This window comes from Danio aesculapii, chromosome 17, assembly GCF_903798145.1.
Source record: "Danio aesculapii chromosome 17, fDanAes4.1, whole genome shotgun sequence".
In the NCBI taxonomy this organism is placed as follows: domain Eukaryota; kingdom Metazoa; phylum Chordata; class Actinopteri; order Cypriniformes; family Danionidae; genus Danio; species Danio aesculapii.
The window spans coordinates 532,266-546,988 of NC_079451.1; the positions used below are offsets into that span (position 1 = coordinate 532,266).

General features: G+C 42.8%; 1 protein-coding gene across 6 annotated transcripts in view; it reads right to left on the reverse strand.

The window, feature by feature from the left end:
- The window catches only part of meis2a (Meis homeobox 2a), a 92,217-nt gene that overhangs the window by 4,316 nt on the left and 73,178 nt on the right, over positions 1-14,723 (reverse strand). For 3 of the 6 annotated variants that reach the window (XM_056476552.1, XM_056476551.1, XM_056476553.1), the window contains exons 10-12: positions 4,520-4,578; positions 3,377-3,487; positions 762-847 (exon numbers count right to left, since the gene is read on the reverse strand). In XM_056476552.1, the coding sequence (XP_056332527.1) occupies positions 789-847; positions 3,377-3,487; positions 4,520-4,578 (229 nt within the window). In that variant the 3' untranslated portion in view covers positions 762-788. The remainder of the gene's footprint in view (positions 1-761; positions 848-3,376; positions 3,488-4,519; positions 4,579-14,723) is intronic. The other 3 variants (XM_056476554.1, XM_056476556.1, XM_056476555.1) reach the window with 3 other exon arrangements.

Sequence of the window (14,723 nt, forward strand, 5' to 3'; positions counted from 1 at the left end):
AGGCTCATTGAGCAGGAAGTAGAGGTGTTAAATAAAATCTTCTCTGCCCTGCCACCTTTGGGACGCCATACGTCTTGATTTCTAAAATGTCAGTGGCGCGGCGCCGGCGGGAAGCGTAATGGGTGTCTTAATCAGACGAGGAACGCAAGCCAGATCTCCGTTCTTTAGTGCTGTTCTCTCACACACCCATTTGCAGATATTCAGATTCTGGTCCCAGTAAAAAAAAAAGCACGGCTTCCCCGGTGAAGGATGGCCGTGTCACCCGCCGTCTCTATATCTCTCTCCGGGAGCGTAAAGCACTGCACTGCTCCCGTCTTTGCATATAAGATAATTTGGCCATCAATCCTTCCCCTGACGGATTTATGTCACTCTGAGGACAGTTTCACTTCTCCTTTTTTTATCGCTTCACTGGAGCCTGCTTAATTTCACCCCGTCATCTTCTACCCCAGGAGATGCCATTTTTTTCCCTTCCCAAATGTCCAACATTTGCATTGGCCGCATGAGACATGAAGCGCCGCCGCCGCCGCTGCTGCAGCGATAAATAAATTCCCCTTTAGTGCTTTTCTGCCTTGTTTTTTCTTGTTTTTCAGCAGGAAACATCGCACTAACCCACGTCTCACCTGACTTGTTCTGCTGCCTTGATATTTGGCGCTGTAAAGCAGAGCGTCTGCTGTGTTATTTTGGGCTTTCAGGGGAATTCTGACAGGAAAAAAAGACAGGAAGGACTCCTGAAAGAAGAAAAAGACTCCCAGTGTACTTACTTCCCCCTTTTCTTTTCGGTGCAGCCGTTACATGTAGTGCCACTGGCCGTCCATACCCATGTTCATGCCCATGCCACTCATAGGACCTGCGGAGACACACACACACACACACACGGTGGCCGTCAGAAACCTGCATTACGACCAACACACAGCAGAATAGAGAAAATAGACAGATCTTGCTCTATTAAAGCACAGGAGTTGAGTTCTTGATTTAATCTCTCTCGATGAATAGATGTTCATATCATTTGATCTCAGTGAGATTGGGTTTGTTAATTACAGACTTCTAAGCACAATCTGGGCTAATCTAAACTCTCCTGCAAAAAACATCTTTGAATAACGAGACTTCAGTTGTTATGTCAGTTTAATCGGAGACATGGGTGTCCAATCCTTCTCCTGGAGGAGCTTATGTCCCTCATCCTGCACACGTACTGTTGCGGCTTATCCTAGTTAACCTTCCTCTAGCTGCTTACAGGTTAGCAGATGAGTCTTCATATACACATGCCAATTAAGCACTGACGGAGATGCGATTCTAATAAGACAGTTTTAAGTTCATTTATCATAATCTTAAGTTTGATTTCCTGTAATTTGCAAATAAAACAACTTCAAAATTCACCAAGCAGTCCAATGAGACGCGATCAAAGAGACTAAGCTGATCCTGCCAGATAATACTGGAACCATATTGATATACTCCATAGCGATGCGCAGAGGAGCCAGCTCAATTGATGAATTTGCTTAAATGATCATTTGACTGTACATAAATCATTTAAAATACAAAGCAAAGTAAACTGGACTTTAAATATGCAATAAGGAAGTTAAATATGTAGCTTCAACACTGATTCTTCAGGATTTGGTTCCTGAAGAGTTTTTCCTCTACCCTAACCATTCACACCTGAACAAGCTAATCAAGGTCTGAGGGCTCGATTTTAACAATCTAGGTGCAAACTCTAAAGTGCATGGCGCAAAAGCATTAAGGTCCGAATCCACTTTTGCTTATTTTAAGCAGGGAGAATTATGGGTGTGCCCCGGCGCATGGTCTAACAGGGTTGAGCTTATTCTCTTAATGAGTTCTGGCTGTGTTTTGAGCATAACGTGCATTAAACCAATCAGAGTCTCGTCTCCCATTCCCTTTAAGAGTCAGTTGCGTCACTCCATGGTGCGTTTGCTATTTACATGGCGACTTTGTAAGTATAAAAACTGAACACTTGACTAGAGAACACAGTTAAACAGAGCATCTGCAGCGCGAGGATAAAGAACGAGCCTCCTCCATTCAGCCTCTTTACTTTCTCTTTACTGTTACTCTTCACTTTACTCCTTTACTTTGGTGAAGTGAGGAAACGGTGGAGACTCACTCCACTGAACACATCCATCAGCCCACATATTTAATTTCCTTTAGATTTTCTCCAAAACTATTTACAATCTCCAGCAAAGGAATAAATGAACAATAATAATGAAGTGTGGTCAAAACACTGAGTTATATCCAAACACACGTCCTGTTCTGATGCCCCATATGGTGATGCAGACGTCTCCAAAACCCCACAGCTGGACAAATCTACACTAGTTTTAATTAAAGCAAATATAAATCTGCAGATAATCAATAATCCTGCTGATAATAATCACATTATACAGATGCAGATTATCATGAATGAACTGAAAAAGCCCCCCGAGGTGAAGAAGGCATGGAGGCAGTGCTGTTTATATTGATGTAGAAAATCATCATTTCTGGATCATTTTAATCCTTTAATTGTTTTCATCTGTAAAGATATTTGTGTGTTGCTGATCATCCTGTGTGTATTCAGCAGTGTGTGAGTGTTTAGACCTGCATATGCGCATAACTAACACGCTCTGCTGGACTTTACAGCAGCTTTTAGTTGGTCAATGGTGCTGTTGGTCTATTTCAGTTCCTCAAAACAGCAACGCTCCAACAATGCGCCTTAACACACCTCCTGTTCAGACCAGCACACCATTTGCTATTTAAACAACGTGACGCAAAATGTGAAAATCACGGTTGTGCAGGTCTGAAAATAGCAACAAATCACGCCAAACACGTCTTGCGCTCTATTGCGCCGTGTGTATGATAGGGCCCAGTGTGTTACTATTAAGCTGCAAGCTGGTATGTTTTTTGTTCAGTCCAGTCCATGATGGGGATTCTTTTTAAAAGAATCTCAATCCACATGAAAAGCAAAAAAACACACTGTGGTGCAGTTAAATTGCCTACAAGTCAATGCAAACGCGAGAACAAAGGCATTTTACCGTCCTGCAGTGTGAACAATGTGGATTATGCAGTGTGTTTGAGGTAAACACACAGAATTCACACGCTGATGTGATGAGGCTAATAGTTGTAGTGTCCACATGAGCACACTGTACCCATAGCTTTGGGAAATCTCCACCCTGGCCGGAGTTTTCAGAAAGTTTCGGGTTTAGTCACCTGACACTGTGGTTTGTGTTGACAAACGGGCAAACTGCCGTGTTGCTGTGGGCAAGGCCTAAACTAATATTCTCCAGGACAGAACTTGCCTACATGTGCTCCAGGAGCGGGACTGGTCACTGCTGTGCTAAGAGCAATAAGCGTGAGATCGACAAGACATGATTTGAGGTAGAGGGTCAGCGCATCTCACCTGCTGGCCGGATGCCCATGTGTTGCTGCCCGTCCAGCACGAAGCTGCCCATTGGCTGCCCCTCTGGACTGTACGCTGCTCCCTGGCTCACTGAAGGATCAAGAAGAAAACCTGATTGAAGTCAAACGTGGACAGCAGGGGAAGAAGAGAGAAGACACACCAGACAATCAGCGATTATCCCAGCAGCAGCCCAAACACAGTGAGCTGTTCATCAGCCACACACACACACACACACACACACACACACACACACACGCAGGTCTTCGCTCAATCTCCAACATGTATAAGCACCGACAGGACGTGAAACGATTACATCAACACAACCGTCCAGCAGCTCTGAATGATGTCCACTATAGTAGTGTTTCCCAACCGGTTTCCAGAGACACACCAACAGTACACACTCTGGTGCCTCCCTTATCTGACCCATTAACTTCAGGTTTTGAGGGTTTGGAGTCTCTTCTAATGTTCTGATGAGTTCATTCAGTTGTGTTTGATTGGAGAGAGGTTGAGAATGTGTACAGTTGGTGTGCCTTTAGGAGCAGGGTTGGGAAGCACTGCATTATATGCATGAGATAACCAGTTATGAGGAGTACTGCGGTTTGGAAAAGTCCAATGCCTAGTCCACTACTTAGGGGGGTCAGTAGATCATAACATTGCAGGGATCTAGAAACCACACATGCTGTCGCTGGGATGTTTAGATCTGCATCCTCATTCATAATCATAATCTCACCCATGACCAGTAGACCAGTGTGTCTATCAGTCACTGCCAACCTCCTAATGGACTCAGTTGAACAATTTCTCCAAGTCACATCATCAGAACTTCAGCTCACAGCGAGAATCATAATCGAGCCATCAATAACTCAAAAAACGAGAGAATTTCCCCTTCTGTTGCTGATGCCAATTCATACATGATTATGCAGATCGCCTTCTAATGTAGCGTAACACAAAGAGAAACCGCGGGCCGCTGCAGAGTTACTGTAAAGTTCTCATGTGGCTAATTAGCGCCGAGATTCACTAATGGACTTCAAAGCGGCGAGATGGAGAAACATTCACTTAGATTCAATCTGCTGTTGTTGTGCTGTAGACACCGGAGACAAGCCTGGAGATCAGAACATGAAGGGAAGACGAGACTGAGGTGTTTACCTGCTCGATTTGACTGGTCGATCATGGGCTGCACTATTCTTCTTCTGGCGTTAATGAACCTGAAAACACAAGGAAGAAGGAGACCTGTTAAATCCAAGCTATTACAAGACATTAAGCATTGGTGCTGTACTCAAGACTGGACCAAAACACAAAATCACAGTCGGACCAACATTTTCAGGAGAATTGGAGCTCTGTGGTGGCTCAGTGGTTAGCATTGTGGCCTTAAAACAAGAAGGTCACTGGTTTGAGTCCCAACTGGGTCAGTTGGTGTTCTGTGTGGAGTTTGCATGTTCTCCCCGTGTTGGTGTGGGTTTCCTCCGGGTGCTCCAGTTTCCCCCACAGTCCAAACACATGCGCTATAGGGGAACTGATCAACTAAACTGGCCGTAGTGTATCAGTGTGTAAATGAGCAGGGTCGTAGCAACCAGGGGGTACAGGGGAGATACGTCCCCCTCACTTTTAGAGACAGACCATTTAGAAAACAGGGGATCAATAATTATATGATCGTAAACTTTTAATTTCATTCAGCTGTCCCCCTTACTTTTAAAACGTCCGCTACTCCCCTGTAAATGACTGTGTATGGGTGTTTCTCAGTACTGAGTTGCAGCTGCAAGGGCATCCGCTGCGTAAAACATATGCTGGAATAGTTGGCGGTTCATCATGCTGTGGCGACCTCTGAAATAGAGACTAAGCCAAAGGAAAATGAATGAACGAATGAATTTGATCTCTGTACTTGGACGCTGTTCTTCCAAATCACTCTGGATGCCTCGCACCCAGCACACTACCTGTTCGAACTGTTACCGTCTAGTCGGCGCTACAGAGCACCAGGCACAAACATAGGAAACAGCCAGACATAAGAAAAGCAATCTACCTCCTTCAAATTAGGTACTTCAATTTCCTTCAAATTAGCTACTAAATCAATAAACTAAGAATTACCACGAGATGAACCTGTAGAAATGCAAACTCTGAATTATTTCTCCAATACTGAGAACACTGTAACCCTGTTTCTGCACTGGGTTTCTGGATTAACACACATGTGGAATAACATTTCAATCAACCAATCAGATTTCAGACACAAGATTATAGTTTATGTTAGGAGTAGGCTTGCATTTAGGGTTATGTGCTTCTAATTTATTGTTCACTCATTTTCCTTTGGCTAAGTGCCTTTTTTAATTAGGGGTTGCCACAGTGGAATGAACCACCAACTATTCCGGTATATGTTTTATGCAGCAGATGCTCTTCCAGCTGCAACCCATCACTGGGAAACACACATTCTTGGGAAATACATTCAATGGGACACACTCACATACACTACAGCCAGTTTAGTTGATCAATTCCCCTATAGCGCATGTGTTTGGACTGTGGGGGAAACCGGAGCACCCGGAGAAAACCCACACCAACACGGGGAGAACATGCAAAACACACTGACCCAGCCGGCACTCGAACCAGCGACCTAATTCCTTGTTATTAACCTATTATTCAATCTGATTTAAGCCCAATTGACTGTTAGCATAGGGATCAGATTATATATTACGCTATTGAAAACGTATATCTCTTGATATTATTTCTTATTCTGTACATTAGCCTATTTCAAGCTACTAAAATGTCAATAAAACTCACATTGTTTAAACTGTAAAGTGGATTTTTCATTATCAAAAGTGGACAGAAAACATCTCAGAGTGCAGCAACTGTTCATTAACAGATATTATTCTACAGTGTGGTCAAATTTAGCATTAGTTAACGCGCCGTGAGTTAACATGATCAACTGTGTTTTATTAACGAACGTTTCCTAACCAGAACAAACGCTGTCATCAATGTATTGCTCATTGGTTGTCTCATGCACAAACATTATCCTTCACACTTTCACGCTCGCGGGACACTCAGAGGAGTGCGACGTTTTGCAGGAGCCTCCATACAAACGTTTCTTTGAGTTGGTCCTCTGCCCCCTAGTCAGGGCCCCTAGGCAGGGGTCTCTCTCTCTCTCCAGCTGTCTGTAAATGAGCTCCAGGCTTTCAGCAGCTATTGTTATGTCAGCGAGACCATCAATTAGCCTGTCTGAAGTTTTATCACCCGCGCGCCGGCAAATAAGCGCAGCTCCACAAACCCTCTGTCCTGCAGCTCTGAGGGTGGGTCATCAGGGGGTCAGAGAAACCCCTTTTATATTGTTTTTAAAGGCAAAATGGCCGAGAGAGACCTGTGTTTAAAGAGGAGTCGGTCACTTTCATTTCAATTCAGTTTCTATCAGACTTCACAATGAGGCTTCGTTGGTGAATGTATTAATGAACTAATAATGAACAGTACTTGTGCTGCATTTATTAATCACACTTCAACATTTACTCATGCATGATTATCCTCCACATTCATGCTTGTTAACAGTAGTTAATGCAGCGTGCTTTCAGTAACTAACAACTAATGTTAACTAACGGTACTAACCTGAACAAATACTGTAATAAATGTGTTGTTCTTTGTTTGCTCATGTTAGTAAATGCAATAATTAATGAATCTTTACAGTGTTACCTCTATAAATGAATCAATAAATGAATACTTTTGTTTATCAAAAGGTGTATTCGGTATGTTAGAAATGTAGAAGCGCAGCACAGAGGAGTTGGGTCGAAGCATGTGTTTGATATTAGCTGCAAGTTTGGGATCGTGCTGGGACTATCCCGCATGAAAAAAGAAAAGCGTGCGACTCTACGGGTCTGGACGGTCATTAGATACAAGCAGGACTGGAATCAATTTGGGCTGAAATCCCTCCTGAAGCCGATCTGCGTGAGGCTTTTACCTGCCATTAACTTAAACACCCGCAATCTGTGCTCTCACGGTGACTCTAAACACGCAGCTGCCGAAGAGGAAGAGCTTTCATTTCTTTGTGTCGTGTGGATGCTCAGGAAAACAGCGACAACTAATGCACGGTGTTCTCGAAAACTTGGGTTAATCAGTTCATTAGTTAGTTAGTTGGATGCTTTATTGATTGATATTTTTTCTCCAATTTCTCCTTTTTTTCAACACATTTCTAATCATAATAGTGTTAATAACTCATCTTTAATAACTGATGTCTATATCCTGATGACAGCACATAATATTAGGCTAGATGTTCTTCAAGACACTAGTATTCAGCTTAAGGTGACATTTAAAGGCTTCACTAGGGTAATTAGGGTAAAGTTAGGGTAATTAGGCAAGTCATTGTATAACAGTGGTTTATTCTGGAGACAATCCAACACTAATATTGCTGAAGGGGGCTAATAATATTGACCTCAAATATTGACAATTAAAAACTGCTTTTATTCTAGCTGAAATAAAACAAATAAGACTTTCTCCAGAAGAACAAATATTAGAGGAAATACTGTGAGAAACTCCTGAATCTGAGAAACATCATTCGGGGAATATTTGAGAAATAAATAAATAAATTCACAGGAGGGCGAATAATTTGTATATATATATATATATATATATATATATATATATATATATTATAAACATGTAAACAAACACACTTCAAATAGGAAGAACAGAAGTAAAATCATAATAATAATATTTTATTAGTAAATTAAGCGATCAAATATGTCCAAGTTATCATCTATCTAGTTAATAAATCTGGGATTTAGTTTAAATATGAGATGCATCGAGATCATCAGCAATAACTTTGCTTTCTTTTGATGCTCAGTAAAAGAGCGTCAACTCACACATGGAAAACATTATATAGCTAGATGCTTTATTGATCCCGAAGGAAATTCAGTCATTCAATAGCATCCCATAAATAACATACATAAACATAAAGACACATAAACAAACCAACACAATCTCACGGCAGTTCGTAACTTTTTGATTTAGTGGCTCTGAATTCGTACGATTTGCTCATCATCCAATGGTGGTTTGGTTTAGGGGCGGGGTCAAGCCTCCTTTTTAAAATCGAACATTTTTGTACGACTGAACTCATACGAATTTATACGAGTTAGCCACAAAACTGACGAAACGTAAAATACTTTCAGTCACATCAGGCTGAAACAAACACACTTTAAATAGGAAAGAATAATAATAATGATAATGATAATAATAATATTAATAATAATAATAATAGTAATAAAAGTAATAAAAAAAATAATAATAATAATACTTCATAAATAAATAAAGCAGTTTAATAAGACTTTAACACAGTCCAAACTATCATCTATCGAAAATAAATGAGTAAATATGGGGTTTAGTTTAAATATGAGAACAGCATCCCATACGTAAACACATTCAATTATAGACACACACACACACACACACACACACACACACACACACACTGCAAATAGGAAGAACAAAAATAATATGTGATTAAATGAAATGATAAAACTGAATACTAATACTTCATGAATGAAGCGATCAAATAACTCAAGACTTAAAAACACAGTCCAGGCTATGATCTGTCAAAATACATCAGGAAATATGGGATTCAGGGATCATTAGAAAACACCTGCACAATTCATCACACACACACACACACACACACACACACACACACACAGCAGTAGCTTCAAAGTGTGGTCAAATATTTGTTTATAATGACACTAAACTGTAGGATTGATCACATCACTTTCATTCAAAGTCTGGTGTGAGAGAGGGAGAGAGAGAGAGAGAGAGAGAGAGAGAGAGAGAGAGAGAGAGAGAGAGAGAGAGAGAGAGGGAGAGGGAGAGAGAGAGGGAGAGGGAGAGAGAGAGAGAGAGAGAGAGAGGGAGAGGGAGAGGGAGAGGGAGAGGGAGAGGGAGAGAGAGAGAGAGAGAGAGAGGGAGAGGGAGAGGGAGAGGGAGAGGGAGAGGGAGAGAGAGAGAGAGAGAGAGAGAGGGGAGAGGGAGAGGGAGAGGGAGAGAGAGAGAGAGAGAGAGAGAGAGAGAGAGAGAGAGATTTATGAATTTCTTTAAGAGTTGCTGCTGGGACTGACACACACACACACACACACCGAGCCTCTGTTTTGCCTCTCCAAATTGTTGCCACAGTAACCCTGCAGGAGCGGCCCTTCAGCACTGCGGCCCCAGAACACATGTTATCAGAGTGCGTGTGTGTAAAGCCAATTGAGATTATCAGTCCAGCCTCTGATAACTGTGTCCACCTCCACACATGAGCTGCTAATAGGGTGTGCTTAGAACAACACCCGCCATCACACACATCACATCTCACACAAATAAACACACACACACACGCACACACATAACCACATACATACATGCATTCAAACACACATAAACACACACACAAACACACACACACACGTACTCACACTCACACATAACCACATACATACATGCATTCAAAGACACATAAACACACACACAAACACACACACATGTACTCACACTCACACATAACCACATACAAACATGCATTTAAATACACACACGCACACACATAACCACATACATACATGCATTTAAATACACACACACACACGCACACACATAACCACATACATACATGCATTCAAACACACATAAACACACACACAAACACACACACACATGTACTCACATTCACACATAACCACATACATACATGCATTCAAACACACACCAAATTTCACAAAAATACACACACACACACCACCACATCCCACACAGATACGCACATACACATACACCAGATTTCTCCAGACGTTTATTCATGTCTTTTTACAACACGTTAAACGTACAAATAAATATTTATTTAGAAAACACACACGTACACACACACACACACACACACACACACACACACACACACACACATACCAACCCTATACTGAATGTGATGGTGGATGTGGTGTGTGTGCTGTAAACGTGATGATGCAGTGTGTCTGCTAGAGTCTTTACTGAAGCTGAATACACACACACACACACACACACACACACACAGTCCCCCGCGCTGCGCTCTGCATGGGAACCTCATGCTGTCTTCAAACAAATAATTAAAGCAGAGGTGAAGGGTCACGCAGGGGTCATTCCTCTGGATATGCCACAGAATGTGTCCTTCACTGACGCTCGCAACAAAGACCAACACTGCAGGAGACACACACACACACACACACACACACACACACACACATACAAACATACATAGCGGGAGACACACAAACACACACACAAAAGCATACAGACATACACACACACACACACACACACACACACAGAGTGAGAAACAAACATGCAAACAAACAAACACAGATACAAACAGACACACACACACGAACACAGACACACACATAGAGAGACACATAAACATAGTCACACACACACACACACACACACGTTGCGGTGAGTTATGGACTCAGAGCTGCAGGAGGCCACTTGACCTCGCTCTAGTGCAGAGCTGCATCAACATCCAACACTGTGTGTGTGTGTGTGTGTGTGTGTGTGTGTGTGTGTGTGTGTCTGTGTGTGTGTGTGTTTGAGAGAGAGACTTCAAACACAGCCAAACCCTCGACAGAGCAGCGCAGGCCCACAGACAGACCACAAGAGGAATTCCTGACAGACAGCAGTGTGTGTGTGTGTGCGTGTGTGTGTGTGTGTGTGTGAGTGCGTGTGCACATACGTTTATGTGGTGTGTGCGTGTTTGTGTATCAGTGTGTGTGCAAGACTGCCGGTGTGTGTGTGTGTGTGTGTGTGTGTGTGCGTGTGTGCGTGTGCGTGTTTGTGTATCAGTGTGTGTGCAAGACTGCCGGTGTGTGTGTGTGTGTGTGTGTGTGTGTGTGTGCCGCCACACCTGGTAACCGGCCCTATCGTCAGCATTCCTTTGCTGAAAACCCCAAACCGAACCGCTCCTCCTCTGGACCCCGGCCAACAGCCCCGGCCAATCACAGCGCAGGGAGAGACGAGAGGCCGGCCAATGAGGAGCCGGGTCAGTGGTCTGCCGGAGCAGGCGTGAATTGAAACACAGCTCTGAGGCGCGTCTGCTCATCAATAAAGCATCTCGTCTGGCAGAAACACCGGTCCAGTCGAGCAGAGCTAATGAAGCTGTTCTTTAATGAGGAACACACACACAAACACACACACAGCGCAGCGGCTGCGGCACACACTCAACTCTGACCCAGGAAGTGTGCGCAGATTAACGCCAGATTTAATCAAAGCAAACAATTCCTCAATTTACACCCGCTAACAGGGTCAGCGCTGCGTCCACAGGCCACGCACACACACACACACACGTGGACACAGCCGTCTGTCCGTTTATCAGACACACACAGACTGTCTCTCTCTCTCTCTCTCTTCTTTAAGTTAAAGCAGCAGAACTGTTTACAGAGTTACTGCAGACAGAGGAAGAGTATTACTGCTGTCTGTCTGTCTGTCTGTCTGTCTGTCTGTTGATCTGTCTGTCTGTCTGTCTGTCTGTCTGTCTGTCAATCTATCCATGTGTCCATCCGTCCGTCCGTCAGTCTGTCCATCTGTCTGTCTGTCTGTCTGTTGATCTGTCTGTCTGTCCATCTGTCTGTCTGTCTGTTGATCTGTCCATCTGTCTGTCTGTCTGTCTGTCTGTCTGTCTGTCTGTCTGTCTGTCTGTCTGTCTGTCTGTTGATCTGTCTGTCTGTCCATCTGTCCATTTGTCTGTCTGTCAGTTGATCTGTCCATCTGTCTGTCTGTCTTTCTGCCTGTCTGTCAATCTATCCATGTGTCTGTCTGTCCGTCTGTCCAGTTGTCTGTCTGTCTGTCTGTCAGTTGATCTGTCCATGTGTCTGTCTGTCAGTCTGTCTGTCTTTCTGTTGATCTGTCTGTCTGTCCATCTGTCTGTCTGTCTGTTGATCTGTCTGTCTGTCCATCTGTCCATTTGTCGGTCTGTCAGTTGATCTGTCCATCTGTCTGTCTGTCTGTTGATCTGTCCATCTGTCTGTCTGCCTGTTGATCTGTCCATCTGTCTGTCTGCCTGCCTGTCTGCCTGTCTGTCTGTCTGTCTGTCTGTTCATCTGTCCATGTGTCTGTCTGTCTGTCTGTCAGTCTGTCTGTCTTTTCCATCTGTCTCACTCTCTGTTGTCTCCAGGGCTCTCGAGGTGCAGAACTCATTAAGACCTGAGTGTAAATCCAGACTCAGACTCATGTTTGTTTAGCAAACAGACGATTTAACGAGTTGCTAATTAAAATAAATCAATACGACTGCGGCAGCGGCTCCTCCTCGCTGTCACTCGCTCCCAACAGTGCTGAGTTTTGCTGGATAGACTACAGTTCTTGTTGACTACAGTTCTTGGTTGTTTTTCTCCACGGGACTTCAAGATCCAGCAAGTAAACTGAGGTTATCCAGCAGATCATGATCTACAGGGTTTTGTAGCACCTTCGTCTCTCAATAAGTCTGTTTCTGTGATTGCACCGTATCAACGTCAAGTTTTATTGTCATTCCTCGTCATGTGTGGACATAAGGACTGCATTAGGGTATCTCACAGGATCAAGGTGCTACATAAATAAACACAATCAGAAACATGAACACAATACTTGGACGTAAGAACTATTTTAAACCTATACCTAACTAACATACTGCAGCGCTAATCTAACTATAAATATATACTATAAATACTTAACTATACACATAACCTGAGACATGTACTTTACCTAAAGCAGAAACAATATTGTGCTCTAAGGACATATTTAGGGTCCTATCACTCATCCAGTGCAATACGGCGCAAGACATGTTTGGCGTGATTTATTGCTATTTTCAGACCAGCGCAACAGTAATTTTCAGGTTTTGCTCCATGTTGTTTTAATAGTAAATCCATTTGCGTTACTCTGCGGACTCATATGTGTGCTGGTCTGAACAGGAGGTGTGTTTAGGCGCATTGTTGGAGCGTTGCTATTTTGAGGAACTGAAATAGACCAACAGCACCATTGACCAACTAAAAGCAGGTTTAAAGTCCAGCAGAGCGTGTTAGTTATGCGCATATGCAGGTCTAAACACTCCCACACTGCTGAACACACACAGGATGATCAGCAACACACAAATATCTTTACAGATGAAAACAATTAAAGGATTAAAATGATCCAGAAATGATGATTTTCTACATCAATATAAACAGCACTGCCTCCATGCCTTCTTCACCTCGGGGGGCTTTTTCAGTTCATTCATGATAATCTGCATCTGTATAATGTGATTATTATCAGCAGGATTATTGATTATCTGCAGATTTATATTTGCTTTAATTAAAACTAGTGTAGATTTGTCCAGCTGTGGGGTTTTGGAGACGTCTGCATCACCATATGGGGCATCAGAACAGGACGTGTGTTTGGATATAACTCAGTGTTTTGACCACACTTCATTATTATTGTTCATTTATTCCTTTGCTGGAGATTAGAACTGAATTTAGAAAGAGTTTTGAAGCAAATCTTTGTGCTTAACAAAGGAAATTAAATATGTGGGCTAATGATGTGTTCAGTGGAGTGAGTTTCCACCGTTTCCTCACTCCACCAAAGTAAAGGAGTAAAGTGAAGAGTAAAAGTAAAGAGAAAATAAAGAGGCTGAATGGAGGAGGCTCGTTCTTTATCCTCGCGCTGCAGATGCTCTGTTTAACTGTTTTCTCTAGTGAAGCGTTCAGTTTTTACACTTACAAAGTCGCCATGTAAATAGCAAATGCACCATGGAGCGACGCAACTGACTCTTAAAGGGAATGAGAGACGAGACTCTGATTGGTTTAATGCACGTTATGCTCAAAACACACCCAGAACTCATTAAGAGAATAAGCTCAACCCTGTTAGACCATGCACCGAGGATTTATTCCTCCTTAAAATAGCAAAAGTGGATTCAGACGCGCCATTAATGCTTTTGCGCCATGAGCTGTAGACTGCACCTATATCGTTAAAATAGAGCCTTTAGTGTTGAAAATTTGAACACAACACCAGGCGTAAGAATATATATCAACCTATATATGAAGGTCCCATATTAAAGCTCCCATGAACTGCTTTGAAACGTGCATTTTTTATTGGACATTTGACTTAATCTCAACTGAAACATGAAGAGAGGGCGGGCATGGAGTAGCTCCTCCCCTTTTCAAAAAACAGCCAATAACATTGTATTTAACTCACAGCTCAACTAGTGAGTGTGGTCGAGCTCAAGCACATCAAATGAGCAGCCAATGAGAAGAAGGGGGCGGGGCATGTCAGACACTAGAGAGCCTTTAATTGGTCAGAAGATTTGATGAGAATCTGAAGTATGAAAGAATCGTTGATCCATTTAGGCGGAAGTGACAAGCTTCAGATGTTTATATCAGGTTTATCC